Source organism: Peromyscus eremicus, chromosome 8a (assembly GCF_949786415.1).
Source record: "Peromyscus eremicus chromosome 8a, PerEre_H2_v1, whole genome shotgun sequence".
Classification (NCBI taxonomy): domain Eukaryota; kingdom Metazoa; phylum Chordata; class Mammalia; order Rodentia; family Cricetidae; genus Peromyscus; species Peromyscus eremicus.
The window spans coordinates 49,157,579-49,175,907 of record NC_081423.1 but is presented as its reverse complement, the minus strand read 5'-3'; the positions used below and the strand labels follow the sequence as shown (position 1 = coordinate 49,175,907).

Genomic DNA, 18,329 nt, shown 5'->3' with positions numbered 1-18,329 from the left:
CTGCACAGCTCAGCATGCACATGCTCACACTGGAACAAGTCTAGGGGCCAGGAAAGGGTGGCCAGAAGAGCTGAGCATATTTCAACCTTGCTCTCTGCCCTGAGCTTGCTTTGCTCAACCCAAGAAGCTCAGGATTTCCAGCCTCAAATTAAAGATGAAATTGAGCCTGGAGATCTTTGTATCCTTGATGTTGGAGTCCATAATTCTATTTGTTAATCTTTTCCACAAATAACACCCAGGGCAGTTACTTACTTGTTTTTATTCAAGATGTTGACAAAGACAATTTGAATAGGGAAAACTCTCAGGTAAGAACTTTGAGACCCTTGCATAAACTTTACCAGAATCTTGATAGAAAATGATCTTGTGTCCAGATCACTTACTCCTCCCATTTCCTGTTGGTTACTATGGACACAAGCATGCATACTCACATAAAAGAAAAACATTTTCACTGTGATTTTTTTTTACTAGCATTTCAGTTTTTCATGTGCTATTATTGTGTTTATTTTTAAAGCATTCAGCTCTTTTTAACCTACCATGAGAAATCTACTGAAAGATCATTTGTGGGGAGGGCAAAAAGATTTTTAGATCTTTAAGCATTCTTGAAAGAACTAAAATTTACTGGAGTTTATACCAAATTTAAGGGAAAAGAGTAGTCATGGAAACTTAAAAAAAAGTTGAATTCATAAAACTTAAGAATCATAGTCATAGAAGTCATTTGATGCAGAAGAGTCATTACCTATAAGGAGAAATTCAAAATGAGGAGACCTCTTATGAGAAATAAGAAAGTTCTAACCTCTTTGAGAGCCTTTGCCCAAGATGATAGTGCAAGAGCATCCCCTGGTGTCTGTGGACAATCCACCTGCCAGAGCAGCGTCCTTGAGGAGGCTTGGTCCTTGCGTCCCACAGTACTAGGACTTGCACATTCCAAAGGGCTGAGGTACAATTCCTTTCTTCCATGGAATCTGCCAGATTGGAGATGGTTTTAGTGTACCTGCCAAGGGCCCAGGAATGGGCTGGAGAAAATGCAAGGATAAAACCACAAAATTGTTTTTAAAGAATGAACAATATTTAAACTAGTCAGTAACAACACCAAGAGATGGCCAAAGTCACTTGAGGAGCCTAACTTGAGATATAGCTTTTCACCTTTAAAAAGAACTGAGAAGGGGTGCACAAAACAGTCAGTGAAGAAAGTGACTTCTATAAACTGCGCAAGATTCTTGGGCAGTCTAATGTGGCTACCAGAATTAACCAGAGGTGTGTTTAGGTGACACAGTGTTTTAAAATGTTTCAACTCCAATTCCTTTTCTTGGAAATGTGAGTCCTTCAGTTTGTAGCCAAACTGACTACTCCCTCCATCCCAATCTCATGTTTATTTTATATGGAAGTTGTGAGGATCTGGTCTGGTGTGGGAAGAGGATGATGTTAAGAGCAGACTAGAGGAAACTGTGCCCAGTGGGTGAAATATGCTATGATCCTCCACCAGGGTGTTGGTGCTATGTCCCACAAAGGACCTTGCAGATAGGAGACAAGTTAGTTATGCTTTGGCTGATCTCGCCCTTGGTTTCAGTATATCGATGCTGAGCTGCCCCCTGAGTCTCCCTACCTGTATGGCCTCCACCCAAATGCGGAGATTGGCTTCCTTACCCAGACATCGGAAAAGCTCTTCCGAACGGTGCTGGAGATGCAGCCTCGGGACCACCAAGCTGGAGATGGAGCCGGCATTACAAGGGAAGAAAAGGTGTGTGGTGGGTATTGCCTGAGACAGTTTGGGGATCCCAAGGCTTGCAAGTGGAAGCCTTCTGCTAACAATGTTGGCAGGAAGTCCCTAACATTGCGATTGGCAGATGGTTTTGCCAGCCCAAAGTCAGATTTCATTTGCCTTATCTGCTGAAATGAGGGAAGGTCAGGGCTGAGCAGGAAGGGCTTAGAGGCATTGATACCAACTTCTGGATTTTTTTGGGGCAAAGTAAATAATGACGCTGCAGTTAGCTGTAAAACACCTCTCCACTCAGCTGCCAACCAGACCCCATCTGGACAGCCACACTTCTCTCAGTGAGAATGACCTCCAGGGCCAGTGTTAATGATCAAAATGCTTCAAGCACAAGGCAGGGAAGTTTCATGAAGCTAGGGAGAAATTATAGAGTAGAAAACAAACTAGGGTGGCTGGCATGTGGGTCTGAGGATAACCAAAGGCAATGTGGGGGAGGGGAGACTTAACATGATATAGGGGGAAGAGAGGTCAGAAGAATGGGCCCCCAGAGTGAAACTTCTTGATAATTTTTTTTCTGAGACCCGTGAATTCTACTTAGAAGAGATGTGTGTCTGCCAGCCCATAGGTGTCCACCCCCACGGCACTGCCAGCTCCCTCTAGCTCAGTGGGGTTCTCAACCTTCCTAATGCTGCAACCCTTTAATACAGCTCCTCATGTTGTTAATGACCCCCACCATAAAATTATTTCATTGCTACTTCATCACTGTAATTTTGCTACTGTTATGAACTGTAACATAAAAATTTAATGTGGGGCACCTGTGGGGGTCAAGACCCACAGGTTGAGAACCACTGCTCTAATTGGCACTGCCATGTGGCTCATAAGAAAGCATAAGGAAACAGCCTTGGAAGGTTAGGGTAGAAAAGCTGTGCACTTATCAGACATTCATGCTGCAGGGACTGATTCTGAGAAAGCAAGCTGACAGTGAGGGAGCCAGACTTTTGTGAAAAGTTGGGAGTGATTTCCTTCAAACAGGAGTTATGAAGTTCTAATATGCCTAAGAATGAGCTACAGGGTATAATTCTGAGGATATGTGTAAAGCTCAGTGGTAGAATACTTGCCTGGCATGTGCAAAGCCCCTCAGTCTTCAGAACCCGGAAAAAAGAAAAGGGAGTTCTGAGTCTTAGCTAGGAGGTAATTGATTACTGACACATCTCTGTGACCAGAATACCCGACAGAAACAATTTAGAAAGAGTCTGCTTTGGCTGAGGGCTTCAGAGGGATTTCCACTCCCGTGGCATGGAAGGCAGTGTAGACCAGCTCCATGCATGGTGGTGGAAGCATGGGGTAGACATTCTTCACACCGGAATAGACCATGAGGCAAAGAGAGTATGGTCAGAAGCAGGAGTGAAGAACAGACCCCAGTGGCCTTCTGCCAGCTCAGCCCTACCTACTACCAAGATCAGCAGCCTTCAAAATGAATCCATGGGGGACATTTCAGATTCAAACCCTGACACGGGGTTAGGCCCAGGAGTTGGTACACTAATGATTTTGATGTAGATAAGCATATTAATTGGCCTTTTCAACCACTGCATGTGTCCGATAAAATCAGAGGATAAGGGGGAACAGCGAAGTCACCCAGAAAGAAAAATGCCCCTCTTTCTGACGACAGCCAGGATGTGTAAGTAATGGACAGGAGCCTTCAAGCAAGGTTCAGCTAGCTCCCATCCTGCAGAGCATACATGCAGGTTACTGGGTACATGTCCCATCATGCCTTGTCCCGTTACTCAGCCATGAAATTGTTTTGCATGTGGTTCCTGTGTTCTTATAGCTCTGCAGGCCGGGAGGAGGAGAATCCAAGCCAGAGCTTGCCTTTCCACCCACAGTCTTGCACTTTGAACCAAGTCTACGGTCATGTTCACACCTCCTCCATGAGGGGAAGCTGGGGTTAGTGCGGCTAGCTGCTGTGAGCCTAGAAGAAAGAGAAAGGCAAGGGTTGGGGAGGTTGGAGAGAAGACTGACAGTGTCTACCATACTGTAACCCATGTGGGTTTCTTTGAGGGTGTGGTGCGGTGGGCTCACTGGACAACTTGGCCTAGACCTGCTGCTTAGTCTTGACTATTTTGGGCTGGCAGATCTGCAAATAGCCAGGAGAAGAGCATCCTGTACCTCCTCTGCTAAGACCACTCTAATGAAACTCCACAATCGGGGTAACGTAAACAACAGAAAGTCACGTCCTCATGTACCTAAAAGCTAGAGTCCCCGTTAAGGTCCAGGCGGGTGTGATTGTTCCTGAGGCATCACCTCTTTGCTTGCAGTGGCCGCTTCCTCCATTGTATCCTCATGTGACCTTGTTTTCTTTTTTGTATGTGCCCAAACCTCCTCTTCCTCACTAATAAGATTGGATTAGGGCCAACCTGAATAGCCCCCTTATCATATAATTTCCTCTATAAAGGTCTGTGTTCATATGCAGTCATATTCTGAGACCCTGAGGATTGGGGTTCGACATCAGAACCTGGAGGGGACTCTGATTAGCCAGAGCACTGGTCTCCTCCATGAGTGCCCGGGGTTGCAAGCCCTTCTCCCTTCTGTGGTGATGAAGCAGTTCGGTGCTAAAGGATAGCATTTCTTAGTGCTGAAAAAAAAAACAGCTAGCCATTTGGAGAAAAGTAAACCATTTTCCCTATACTTTGATGAAAGTATAGATTAAATTTCACACATATTTAAATGCAAAACAAGAAAACCAAAAATGCACTGTCAGACCAGTTGTGTGGATGTTTTTATGACCATACAAGAAGGTATTCTGCAACTTTTTAGAGACCTCAAAATCTAGGAACACAAAGATTGATACTTTTGATGAATTGAGTTTCTTTAAGGCCTAGAGAGATGGCTTAGAAGTTAAGTGCACTTGCTGCTTGGGTTCAGGTCCCGGCATCCACATCAGGCAGCTCACAACAACCTGTAATTCCAGATCCAGGGGATCAAAGATAAATATCCAACAAGAAAAGTGACACTATCTCAGTGACACCTAAGGGAGGCAAAAATGTCGTTTTCCATAATACTAAAGGGTTTCAAATGTGATGATGCACAGTGTGAGACCTAAAAAGGTAGGCCTGTTCATCTCTGTTAGTCAAGGTTGAATTGACAGAACAATTTGACAATAGCTACCCAAGTTCAAAATGTTCATATTTTCCACTCATGATTCTTTTTCTTAGAAATCAGCCACCGAACACACTCAAAAGTACACAGATGATTTTATGATGTATTTTATTTATTTATTGCAGAATTTTTATGGTGTAGAAATGATGAACAGAACAATTACCAACAGAAGGACAATAAATTATGTATGTCAAAACAGCAAAATACACACTTTGAATTAAGAAACCATTCCATATTTAATGACAGAGGAGTGCACTCAAGATTTATAGGGAAGCCAGCCACAATAGCACACACCTTTAATCCCAGCACTGGGGAGGCAGAGGCAGGCAGATCTCAGTGAGTTCAAGACCAACCTGGTCTACATAGCAAGTTCCAGGCTAGCCAGGGCTACAAAGTAAGACCTTGTTACATTAAGTAAATAAATAATAAAAGATATATAGGGACAGCTCTGTAGCTGAGTGGTAGAGTGCTTGCCTAGCATGCATAAGATCCTGGGTTCAATCCTCAGTACTAAGAGAGAGAAAAGATTATAAGACGGAGAAAGAAAGATATATGTATAAATACGTGTGTGTGTGTGTGTGTGTGTGTGTGTGTGTGTGTGTGAGAGAGAGAGAGAGAGAGAGAGAGAGAGAGAGAGAGAGAGAGAGAGAGAGAGAGAGAAGAGGGAGAGAGACTGATAGGTGTGGTGGATAGATGGGTGATAAATGCATAATCATAATTGTTAGGTGAATGTGGCTAGCTGGCTGGTGACCGAAAAGACAAAGTGTTCTGTACATTGAAGGAAATCTGCACACCCAATCAAATATTGACAGCTTACCAGTACTTTCCCTCTTATAAGAAGAAAAGATATACCAGAAGGTGGATTTCTAGTAAGTATGTATTACTTCCCCAAAGAGAAGGAAAAGCAAAGGTGTTGACTTATGGAAACGAAATAGCTAATCCCTTGGAACCCGCCCCTCCCCTCTGAAGGATCCCTGGGGCTCCCAGAGCACAAGAGAGTCTTCCTTTGTCTGTGTCCTGCTCCTCCCCATCCACAACTCCTTCTCCAGCCTCCAAACCCCTTCTGACCTGATGAGAAGCAGGAAAGAACTCTGCGTCCCCATCCTCGTGTATTTTGGAGCAATGCCTGTAGACCATCTTTTCATCTCTTTGTGAGTCACAGCCAAATGGCCGCTCACTGATACAGAACTGTTTCTTCAATTCCACTCCAGAGACAGAAATATAATATAAATTTAGCCATTTGTCTTCGGCTCTGGCAGCAGCTTTCAGGTACCATTAAAATTCCATTCTACTTTTTGCTATGACAGCAACCAGAGACCCATTTGGTGTGGGGTGAGAGGCTCTTGGCTTTTTTCTTTTTTTTTTTTTTTTTTTTTTTTTTCTACCATCAGCTCTTTTCCTGGGGAATGGATTGTGTGTTAGCAATTCAAGGCAAGGTGAATATTAATCATCCTTTACATTTATATAGTCCTTTAAAGCTTTCAGATGCCGCGCCATCCATCAGTTGGTTTGATTTGATCTTCAAGTCAACCCTGGGAGTTGGGGGAGGGGAGACAGCCAAGACAGACTCTAGTGGATATGTTTGTGGATGAAAACCGGAGGCCTAACTGACTTGCTTGCACTCCATGAGAACTGAGTAAGGAGATGCTCGGGCCCAGTGACCGTGTCCAGAAAGGTGGGGAAGAAATCATTTCTCAAAGGAGATAGAGGCCTGCTGTTGGAGGAAAGGATGGAGACGTTGAAGGTGACGAAGCCCAGGCAGGTGCAAGCCTCTGGAGCTCAGCTCTTAGGACTTGGAAGGGGAGGTGCTTGCTCACCTGCTCCCACTTTCCTGCTCCTTCCAACCTGCTCTGCTGCCCAGCTGGCCACTGTGTGCGCACAGCTTCATCTGTCTTTCTCTGCTAACAAACCTCCTGGGCTTACTCATTTACTCCAAAATGGCCGACTCAGCCTCCACGTGCCTATCCTCAAATAACCTACCATCTCTGTAGCTCAGTTCCAATTTTCTAGGAGAGAAATCCGGGCTATTCCGGCTCCCCTGGTCTAATTAGCTGCTAGTTTGTGTGGGAAAAGAGATTGTGGGAAGGAGGAGTTTAAGTGATAGATGGCCACGCCTCTTTCAGAATTCACAACTAGAAAACCACAGTATTACCTCCTGGAAATACAGAATAGAGGGAAGTGTGGGGGTGGGATCCCTTAATATCCAGGCCCCTCCCTATGGATGCCAAAGGCCCAAATGCCTTATGTTGATGGCTTAGTATCTGCATATAAGTTATGCACATTCTTTGCTATACACTTATACAGTGCTGGGTCTCATAAATGCTAGGCAAGTGCTTTACCGAGGTTCAGTAAAGCATCCATTTCATATACCTTAAATCACCCTTAGATTAGCTATAATGTCTAAGGTTGTGCAGTTATACTGTTTATGGAATAATGGCAAGGTATGTTTGGTTTTTGATCCATGGTTCGCTGGACCTGCAGATGTGGGAACCACTGACTTGCAAGGCTGCTGATGTATGCACACGCACCCACACACACACACATATTTGTCACCATTGCCCATCACTTCAGCTCCATGTGGCCTACAAGGGGCATCTTAGGTCAAAGTCTTACGGCTTTCCAGTTGAGCGCCTGTAGCTAACTGGGGTCGGCCTGTGAGTTTTTCAACCCCAATTCTTAGAAAAGTGTGTTTATCTTTTTAAAGTCATAAGTGATACAAGTCACAGGGAACTGGCCAGCCTCTGGAGAGGAGTGTCCTGAGGTCACTCCTCAACCCTGCCCTAGCTGATCTAAGCAAGCAAACCGGAGTGTGATGAGTGGACAGGCAGCAGGTGATAAGTGACTGTCATCTAGTGTCCATTACAGGAGGAAAGAATCCCCTCGTTGTAAAGAATATTTTCTTAATTCTTTGAGAATTTCATACAATGTATCTTGATCATACTCACCCCCGACTCCTTTCCCTAACTCCAGATTCAGAACTCTCAACTCCACACACTCTCAACTCCATGTCTTCTTTGTAATAATCAACTGAGGGTGGGAGCCGACTTACTTGATCTTTTGCAACCAACTACAGCTGCTATTGAGTTTAAAAGTATGACAGTTCTACCGGGTGGTGGTGGCACACGCCTTTGATCCCAGCACTTGGGAGGCAGAGCCAGGCAGATCTCTGTGGGTTTGAGGCCAGCCTGATCTACAGAGCAAGATCTAGGACAGGCACCAAAACTACACAGAGAAATCCTGTCTTGAAAAAAAAAAAAAAGTATGACAGTCCTATCATGTCCTGACCCTGCTTTGCTCAGGTCCTCCCCAGCTTCTGGCTATTACAATCTTCCTGCCCCTCTCCTGCAATGGTCCCAATTCCTGGGGTGATACAGATGTCCCCTGTGTGACTGAGCACTCCGGGGTCTCTTATTCTCAGCACTTTGACTGGTTTTGAGTTTCTGTGCTAACCCTCATCTACTGCCCAGAGCAACTTCTCTGATGAGGTCGAAGAGCTGCACTAATCTGTGGGTATTTACAAGGAATTTACAAGGCAGTTTGATACTATATCCATTTAGCAGATTAATAAAAGTAAGACCCTTATACCCCTGGAGCTTCTGAGGTCCCCAACCAGGAGATTATTGGCCAGGTTTACCATACCAGGCATGTATTTCCATGGAGTCCCTCCTTAACTTCATATTTTCTGCCATGGAGCAGGTCAAGGCCCTTCTGGAAGAAATACTGGATCGAGTGACAGATGAGTTTAACATGCCAGAGCTGATGGCCAAGGTGGAGGAGCGCACACCCTACATTGTGGTTGCCTTCCAGGAATGTGAACGCATGAACATCCTTACCAGAGAAATCCAGCGCTCACTAAGAGAGCTGCACCTCGGCTTACAGGTGAGCAAGGTCATGAGCGAGAGAAACATTGCCAGAGGACATGGCTGGAACTCACAGGAACAGAGCTGCAGACACCAGGAACCTGGTGTCTGAAGGGCAACTGTCCCAAAGCCACCTAAATGCCTGAAAGAATCAGCATGGTGCTTGGTCCGTGGTCAGTGGGGTCTTCTATGCCCATGGGTAATGACTTACAACTGGCATCTTTAGTAAACGAGTCAGAATCTCTGGCTGGCAGAACAGCTCAGTGATCGAGCTTGCCCAGCATCAGCATATACAAGGCCCTGGATTTGATCCACAGTATCTTAGAAGAGTGTGTGTGTGTGTGTGTGTGTGTCTACTATGCAGAAACTGGTTTTGTGGCTTACAGTGAAAGCTCTAGCTAGGCCCCCAAATTCCAAGTCTGGATTCTACTGGTGCTTCATGTCTAGTTTTTAGAGTTACAAAGTCACAGCCATGTGTGTAAAAACAATTGAATTTGCTACATTTAGACGCCTATAGAAAGTACCAGGAGTTGTTTTAATTTTTCTTCTTTTAATCACCACCACCATCACCACCCCACATACATGCGTAATATGGACAGAGGAGAATAATATGAAAGATGAGATGGGAATGCCTGGGCTATTGAGGACAGGCAGTGTTTGATAGCTTTCAAGTTCCATGTCAGCATATAATCAGATAAATGCAAAATTCCGTAGCAGTTTCAAATGTAAACCAGGCCCTTGCCTGTCATATTTCGCATCTCCCGCCCTGGGGAGGCAGGTATAGAGTAGCAATTATCTTGAGTAGGTTTGCTGCAGTCATAACTTACTGAAGCCAGGCAATTTGGTGCAGACTATTTACCCATTCGACTTCCAATTTGTTCGCTCATTTTTCTTCTAAGAACCTTCACTGTGGCTCTGTGTAGTCAATCATGAAGAATGCCTGGGCAGAGATGGGGAAGCAGTGTGGAGTGTCTCTCCTTTCAGGCTAGTCCCCACAATGTTGATTGATGGGCTCTGTGGGGAAGGATACGAAGAGGCCAAAGAGGAGCCTTCCCTGCCAGGACAGCCTGGTGGAAGGCAGGGTTCATAAACAGAGGCTAGAGGAGGATGCAGATCAAGGCCTATGAGATAAGGGAGGCCCCAGAGCAGAAGCACAGAGAGTCCTTTGAGGAAAGGTGGATAGGGACAGTTGAGGACAAAAGGACAGAGCCTCTAGAGATCAGAGCAGAGGACCCAGAGCCTGCTCTAAGAGTCACCTAGACAACAACAGTGTGAGTAAGGTGAACTTCTAGAAGGCGATAGAACAATGACCTAGAGGCTGTGAGGAATCTGTATGACCTGGAGGGTATTTTCCAATCAGAATCCTCTCAGGAAACAGTTTCATGAGGACGGTCCCCAGAGTAGCCTCATAACACGTTCTCCCATCTCTGTGTCCGTCCACCAGTCCTGCTGTCCTCCCTGATGACAGTGCCAGGAGAACCTGGGGGCAGGTGCAGCAGCTTCTGAAGCGCAGCAGGAAAGAGGACAGGCAGAGGATGCCCTCCATGGCAAAAGGAGGCCGAGTTCAGAGCCGAGTGGCTACAACAGGCAGGCCTCCCAGATGGGCTGGCCGTAGAGCACACCAGCACCTGCTGGATGGGAGAGTGGGGAAGTCTGCTTCCAAGTTTGGGGGGGAGGGGGCAGAGGGGGGCGGGGCCAGGTGACCTGCTGACCCAGCAAGACAGGAAGAGGAAATGCTGCTGCTGACCTTTGTCCTTGACTTCAGTAGTCCCTTTACCACTGGAAGCTGCTGCTGGTTCAATGTAGGAAAAAGTGGGCGTCTCCAGTCCCCCGGCACTTAAGATGAGCCAAATGATGCCCCAGACTGGGCACCACAGTTACAAAATGCCTGACCCTTTGAGTCATTAACCAAACACTCTTAGCCTTTCTGATAAAAATGAACTGACTGAGTATAAGATCAGGTTCCCGGAAAGTCCTAGCTGAACTGCCAGATACAGCCCTAAGCCTGAAGCAGCTCAAAGCACACAGAATATGGGTAGGGAAGAAGTCTGGGGAGAAAGCCAGCCGGCCACAGACACGCTCCACAGAGAAGATTTCTCTTGGGAATTCACCACTGTCAGACATCTGGCTCTCGGCCTCCCGAGGTGTTCTCACTCCCATTAGCCAGATGCACAAAAGCCTGAGCTACGGAATTCTTAAATGGTGGTTCGTTATTTTTCACCATTTCTAATTTTCAAAGGAGCATATACTGATAGACTGTTTAGAAAATTCTCTTCCTACAGAGGTAAACACGAGAATTCAAGTTTTTAGACTTGTCCAGTACAGTAGACACTAATGTAAATGGCACATCAGATTTCAAAGAAAAAAGACCAAAAACTGTAAAATATGTCATTAATAATTTATATTGATTGTATATTCTAATATGTGGTATTTTAGGTATACTGCATTAAAAGAAACGTTAGAAAAATTAAACTCACCTGTTTCATGTTTTGAAATGCAGCTGCCAGAAAATCTCGGAACTCCCATGGGTCCCATTTCACCTGGCTAGCCCGGCATCTGGGCATGTCTGGAACTTCTCATTATTCAAATGATTGATGGCCTTGGATTTTTTTCACTGTGCTTTAGTTTTTCTAAATTTATGCACTTGTTCAAATGCAAAGGCTGGCTTTGGGTCTCGACTCCCGCAGACTGTTGACTTCCAGCTCAAGTTGGGAGGGGCGTCATGCTCTGAGCCTTTGATCATCATCCATTCAGCAGCTACCCAGCCCTGATACCTTTGGCTATTTTGTTCTCTACCAGAGACTAAAATGAGCAAGCCACTGCCAACCTCGGTCTAGAAGCCACAGTGAAAGATGTGAGCCCCTTATTCTACCTCATGTGACTTATGTAAATGAAAGCTAGTGGCCAGAGGTAATGATGTGTATACGTGTCAGCAATCCCTGCACTCGGGAGGCGAGATTACAAATTCAAGGTCAGCTTTAACTATGTAATGAGACTTTATTTCCCAACACTAAGGGTTGGAGAGGTAGCTCAGTGGTGTAACACTTACCTAGAATATGTGAAGGCACCAGATTCAAGCCCCAGCCAGCATGGGGTGAGGGAAAGCTAATAACAAAAAACATTTTCCTGAGAAGAATGGATAGGATCTGACCCTGACCCTCAGCATAGGGTGTGACATGAAGCCCTCAAGGAAGTGTCATCCCCAGCCTGTCCTCTACACGGACTGATTGCTGCTGTTGCCATGTGACCACAGCCTGGCTACTGATGACCTTCCAAAGGGAGGTCTCTGGTCTCACCTGTACCTTCTTCCTTAGCTTTGAGCTGACCGCAGCTCATGAATCTAGCTTCTAACGCAACATGACTCAGAGGAATGCAGCCCTACAGGAAAAATAAGGTTTCCATTCTATTGCACCAAAGGAAGATTATGAAAGCACTTATTTATAGGGACGAGTCAGTGCACAAGGTCACTGACAAGCAGCCTTCATCACACCTGGGAAAGGTGCCACACGGACTGCAGTGGTCTCCCAGTTTCCCATCAGTGTGGGAACCAAAGAAGTGTGTCACAGGACCCTGGAACCCAAGGCTGCTGAATAGATGGAAGAGGCAGATTTTTAAGTTTTCTTTTCACTGACCCACCCTGTGAGCTGGTAGGCTTAGATACTAACCAGTGCTGCTCAGAGCCAGGCCAGGAAAAGTTAGGAAACCATTTCCTTTATTGCATCATCATGTTTAAGAAGAGCCGTACTTAAGGTGCTGCTGAAGGCTCAGCCTTTAAGGGAACACGCTGCTCCTGTAGAGGACCCAAGATCCGTTCTCAGCACCTCTGGCAGACAGCTCAGCAAACTGCCTATAACTTCAGCTCCAGAGGAGCCAACAGCCTCTTTTGGCCCCCGCAGAGACTGCATGCAGGTGTACAAACCTACACAGACACATTTGCACACAAAATTCAAAAAATGAAAATATTTTTAAGAGGGACACAGGGACTGGCACCCAGAGTTTAGCCATAGACTCTTCCTGTCCCCCCATAACAGCTTCCATCAATCTGGCAAAATCTTAGGAAACATCTTTTGGTTTGTTTGTTCTGAATAGCTTTCAGGACAGGCTAGCGAGGAGAGTGTCAGTGCTATACTCCCCTAGGCCTACGAAGGCAATGCAGATACACTTGGTAAATCAGGGAAGTGCCCTGTTGCTTCCAGCTCCTTAAAGACCAACCTTTTCTGCTTCTGCTGTCAAGGTAATGAAAATGCCTGCATCCGGAAACAAAACTGCGAGGCAGCCCCGATTCCTCAGTAGTTCCTGCTTCTGTGGTACAGCGGGGAAACCTAGGAGGCAGCACACTCTTTTGGTTTCTCTTGCTTGTGCATTTGGTTTAGTCGATGCAAAACTGTTGTCAGAAGAAGTGATGCTATAAGCAGATGTGAGAGAAATTTTATGAATTAAGTTACATATTTTATGTTTCTTTGCTGTCAAAAGGAGTTTAGATTTCTGAAAGGTGTTAAGAATTAAGTATTGCATTAAAAAACTAGACCTTCTTTTTCTAGCATAGTATTAAAGTTCATAGCAATTACAGATTCGTATCAGGCTAGTCCCACCACACAAAATACTCCTAGCATCCCCCAAGTCTGCATTTATTACAGCTGATGAGCGCACAGTGACACACCCGGAGTCCACAGTTTTCACTTGGGGATTTCTCTTGGTGTTACCCTTCCTATGGGTTTAGACAGATAAATCTCAGCACATAGCCACAATCATAATTCCATGCTGCCTAGTGCCACCGCTGTTTACATTTGTGTGACAGGGAGGTGTGTTTGTGTGGATGTGTGTGTTGGGGATATATACGCACATGCATATGGAGACCACAGATCAACTGAGAATGATCTTGTTCCCCAGGAGCCATTCATCTTGTTCGGGTCTCTCATTGGCCTGGAACTCACCAATTAGACAAGGTTAGATGGCCAGTGAGTCTTCACCTCCCCAGCACTGGGACTAAAAAGCACATACCACCATGCCTGGCTATTTTACAGGGGATCTAGGGAATAGACCTCAGGTCCTCATGCTTGCTTGGCAAACATTTTTGCCAACTAAGCTATCTCCCCAGGCCACGACACTTACTATTTTAATAGTAAGCACATCATTTCTTAAACAAAACTCAGACGGCTTCAGGCTTCACTGAAGCCTAGTAACAGAGGATTGTCAACTTGTCCCAGGGAGATAACCAGAAACAAATGACTTCTCTTTACAAGCAAAGGACAGGTACTGTCTCAAGTCGCAAATGACCTATGAATTTGACTCACTCTGACACAGTCCTCAAAGTAGGACCACCAGAGGACCAGGGCATTTTCATCATACTTCACCACTACGAATCCTGTGGGCTTACAGTATGGGACAAAGCCAGGACTTCCTCATGTACAGTAAATAACTTCCATAGACAAACCCAAACTTGATAAAGCTCAGAAGAGTTTTGTGGAGAAGCAAACTTAACCCTATTATTCCCAGGCACGGTGCTGTACACCTGCAATCCCAGCACTTGAGAGGCTGAGGCAGAAGGAATGTGAGTTGGAGACCAGCCTTGGTTATGAAATCTTTTACACACACTTATTTTTTCTTGATAGCTCTGTGGTACTTTGTCTTTTTGTAGTAATTTATTACTTTGTACATATTCTTTTTTAACCAGATTAGCAAGCAAATTGTGACATTATAGGCACATTAAGGTTTTTGTTTTTTGTTTTTTGTTTTTTTTTTTTTTGGTTTCTCAAGACAGGGTTTCTCTGTGCAGCCCTGGCTGTCCTGGAACTCACTCTGTAGACCAGGCTGCCCTCGAACTCAGCTCTGTCTGCCTCTGCTTTCTGAGTGCTGGGATTAAAGGCATGTGCCACCACTGCCAGCTTAAACTTTTTTTTTTTAAAGCTGTAACATAAGGTTTGTAACATGCCCTGGAAAAGGTACATGACTCTACAGTTTCCATCAATAGGAAACACAGCCTTCCCATCTATGGGGATTACTCTGAGAACCCAACTTAATACCCAGTCTCATTATCCTCTACACCTCGGCTGTGAGACTTGGACATCAGCTCTGCCTCTGTCTGTCCTTGGCCCCTTTACTCATATTCATGTTGCAAAGAGTTCACAAATGCTCTTGGAACCCAGGAGAGCCAGCTAAATTTTACCCCTCCCCAGTCACAGATGAGGACTTCCCACGGTCAGCGTCCTGCTCTTCCCCTTTCTCTGCTGCCTGACTTCCTTACCCTCACCCGGCAGTCGACAGTAAGACCAAGCAAGAGGCCTGAGTGTTGAGGCTTCTATGCTGCTAGGGACATCCATGCCTGCCAGGCCACGTGTAACCGTGGGGCATGTGAAATACAGCCAACAGAACTTAGGTGTGAGGCCGTAAAAAAAGGCTGCTGAATTTGCTGGACCTCCTGTGGCAGCCTTCAGTACCTAGGCCCAGTGATTCCTGCAGGAGTCCCCCTCAGTCATCTGTGCTGCCCCAGCCTCATGGAGCAGCAATGCATTGCGGCGGCAGCCTTCTCTTTGATTGCTGCCACTCTGAAGTGGCAGCAGTGGGCACCAGTCTTGATGGGACAAGTCTTGCAAAGCAAATATAAGACAGGACCGCACTAGTAGCCCCCGGAGTCAGCTCCTAGCTATCTATGAGTCAAAGGACGCAGAAGCCAGTGCTTCCCGAGACTTCTGCCTCCTTACTTTTTGTTCCCCTACTCTTGGTCTTTAGGGAGAGCTGACCATGACCAGCGAGATGGAAAACTTACAGAATGCCCTGTACCTAGATGTGGTTCCAGAACCGTGGGCCAGGCGAGCCTACCCTTCCACGGCGGGCCTGGCGGCCTGGTTTCTGGACCTGCTTAACAGGATCAAAGAGTTGGAGGCCTGGACAGGCGACTTCTCGATGCCCTCAACTGTGTGGCTCACAGGCTTCTTCAACCCCCAGTCCTTCCTGACTGCCATTATGCAGTCCATGGCCCGCAAGAATGAATGGCCACTAGACCAGATGGCCCTGCAATGTGACGTGACGAAGAAGAACAGGGAGGAGTTCCGGAGTCCCCCTCGGGAAGGGGCCTACATCTATGGCCTCTTCATGGAAGGTGCCAGCTGGGACACACAGGTATAGTCCGGGGACAAGCCGAAGGACACCTTGGGGCAGGCTGGATGACAAGCACACTGACTGCCCAGTGCGGTGCTCTGGAATCTTTTTACCTAGGTACACTTTCTCTCGAGACTATTTTTACCCAGCCGAGACTGGTGCCAGAGCAAAGGCTCTGGAGAGGGAGTGTGCAACCACACTAGCAGGATCTGACCTCAGCACCACCATTTACTAACCACGTGGCTGCGGTCTAGTGTTTCCTCTCAAGAGCCCCATTAACCAAACTGTTCAATGGGAGAACAGCCGCTGTGGAAACCCAATGGGTTGCTACAGGAGAACTGGACTGCATCTGGCACATAGACAGCAGATGATGCTACAGAACCGATGGTAACTGGTAAAGGGCACTGCATTTCCTTCTGGAGCGATGAACCTAATCTGAAACCAGTACGATGTTATTAATCTCTAGGAACACCTAATCAGATGCTTTAAAGGGGCTGGCATTATGGTATGTTAAGAAGTCTGAGCTTGCCCTGCTCCTCTTCAGCATGAACATTCTGTCCTGAGGACCACTGAGAGCACCACTGTTCACTGTTCTGTCGCCCACCATGCCTTCCATCAGCCGCAGAAAACTAGAAAGACAAATCCTTTCAATACATTTCACAAAACAAACCAAATTGTCCTGTCCACAACAAAAGCAGGTCAGGGTCACGTGGGTAAAGGGGCCAGCATTCCCAAAGACCACGTGTGGTAAAGAAGTGTCCTGTGGTCCAGCAGAGTTGGGAAAGCAGCAGGTTAAAGAGTTAAATGTCTTCTGAACTCTACAAAAATGTCCTCTTCAGTGTGCTTGCTGTAAGTCCAAATTTATTTGGCTAACGACTTTTTTGCTCCTGGACTATAGCTTATAATCAGTAGAAACTTTATAGCTCACTATACAGTGGTCCTAGGTAATTCTACCAAGGCATCTCAGAAGACTGTAAGACAGCCCCATCTGAAAAGTTACAAACTGTCCTACACTATCCCTTGTCCCCAGTTAAAGAAAAAATGTACCTCCTCCAGAAAGTTGCAATGCTCTAGAGGTGATGTGACCACATAATGAAACCTCAGAGAGGTAGCGACTGGACCCAACTCTAACCTCCAACTGAAAACGTCTGCGGGCAGTTCCGCTGCCTTGCCCACTAGACTTCTAGCACCTGGCATGACATCTGCCAAACACTTGCCCTTCATATTCTGATGAGATGGACATATGAAAAGGTATAAAAGAGGGGGAGTCTACCTGAAGATGGAAAAACTTTTAGAGTTCTACATCAGCAACTGACTTAAGGCCAGTTGTGCTATCACATGCTTACAATCCCAGCACTCAGAAGGACCACGAGTTTAGGTACAGCCTCAGCTACATAGCAATACCTCCCTCTCAAACCAAGGAACAATTAGAACAGTAGATTTATGCTGAACAAACAGAAGTTTTGAAAGTAGGAGACAGTTTCCACTGTGGGTTAATGGGAGACCCTCTCACAGAAGCAAGGCTGGCTGGCTGAGCTCTGGCACTAAAGTGACTCTCTTCACCTTCTTGTTCTCAGGCTGGGGTCATCACAGAGGCAAAGCTGAAGGACCTGACACCCCCTATGCCTGTGATGTTCCTCAAGGCCATCCCAGCAGATAAGCAAGACTGCCGAAGTGCCTACGCTTGTCCTGTCTACAAGACTTGTCAGCGGGGACCCACCTACGTGTGGACTTTCAACCTGAAGACTAAAGAAAACCCGTCCAAGTGGGTGCTAGCCGGTGTCGCCTTGCTTCTCCAGATTTAGCATCTTGCAGAGCCCTTGGGAGAATGAAGGAGGGGGGCTGGCGGCTCCCTGATGGGGAAGTAGGTGAGGGTAATGGCAGACTTTTATGAAGAAATCATAGGCACCAACCTTCTGTAGAATTTCTCTGGGGGACTTGGGGTGCCTGGAGTGAGGCTGAGATGGAAAGTCGACCCAGGAATAATGGGAGAACTCTGTAGTAGTGAGTTTTTACTAATAAAATGATTTATTCTTCAACTCTTCTAAGAATTGTTGAGTCATAAATAATGGTGGAGAGACCAAGAGAATGAAGCTGGGAATGAACTCTGCCCGTTACACAGTGCAGTCCTGGACCTCAGGGCTCTAGCTCCCGGATACCTCAAGTGCATAGGCAGTGCCCATCAGTCAGAATTTCTATCATCGCTGTTTGAGAAACATTAATATTTCTCTGTACAGAGTCAGAGAATAAGCACTAAAAGCTTTGCAAGCCAGTCTTGGCTAGACACCTATGTGGCCACTGCAGCCCAAAGCAGCCTAGACAACAGGGAAACGAGTGGGTATGGCTGCATTCCAGTAAGACTCACAAACACCTCTGTTATGGCAGCTGTTATATGACACCTGTCAGTGATCTGTGATTAAATCATATATCTACTAAATAATGTTTTTACTTACTCTTTGATGAGGCTACAACTGTGAGCATGTAAGTGGATCCTGTTAGTGCTG

General features: G+C 46.1%; 1 protein-coding gene across 1 annotated transcript in view; it reads left to right on the top strand.

The window, feature by feature from the left end:
- Positions 1 to 17,999, top strand: part of Dnah9 (dynein axonemal heavy chain 9) — a 346,197-nt gene extending 328,198 nt beyond the window's left edge. The window contains exons 66-69 of the mRNA XM_059270927.1: positions 1,568 to 1,738; positions 8,564 to 8,746; positions 15,457 to 15,846; positions 17,403 to 17,999. Coding sequence (XP_059126910.1) covers positions 1,568 to 1,738; positions 8,564 to 8,746; positions 15,457 to 15,846; positions 17,403 to 17,630 — 972 coding nt within the window. The 3' untranslated portion in view covers positions 17,631 to 17,999. The remainder of the gene's footprint in view (positions 1 to 1,567; positions 1,739 to 8,563; positions 8,747 to 15,456; positions 15,847 to 17,402) is intronic.
- The last annotated feature ends 330 nt before the right edge of the window (positions 18,000 to 18,329 follow it).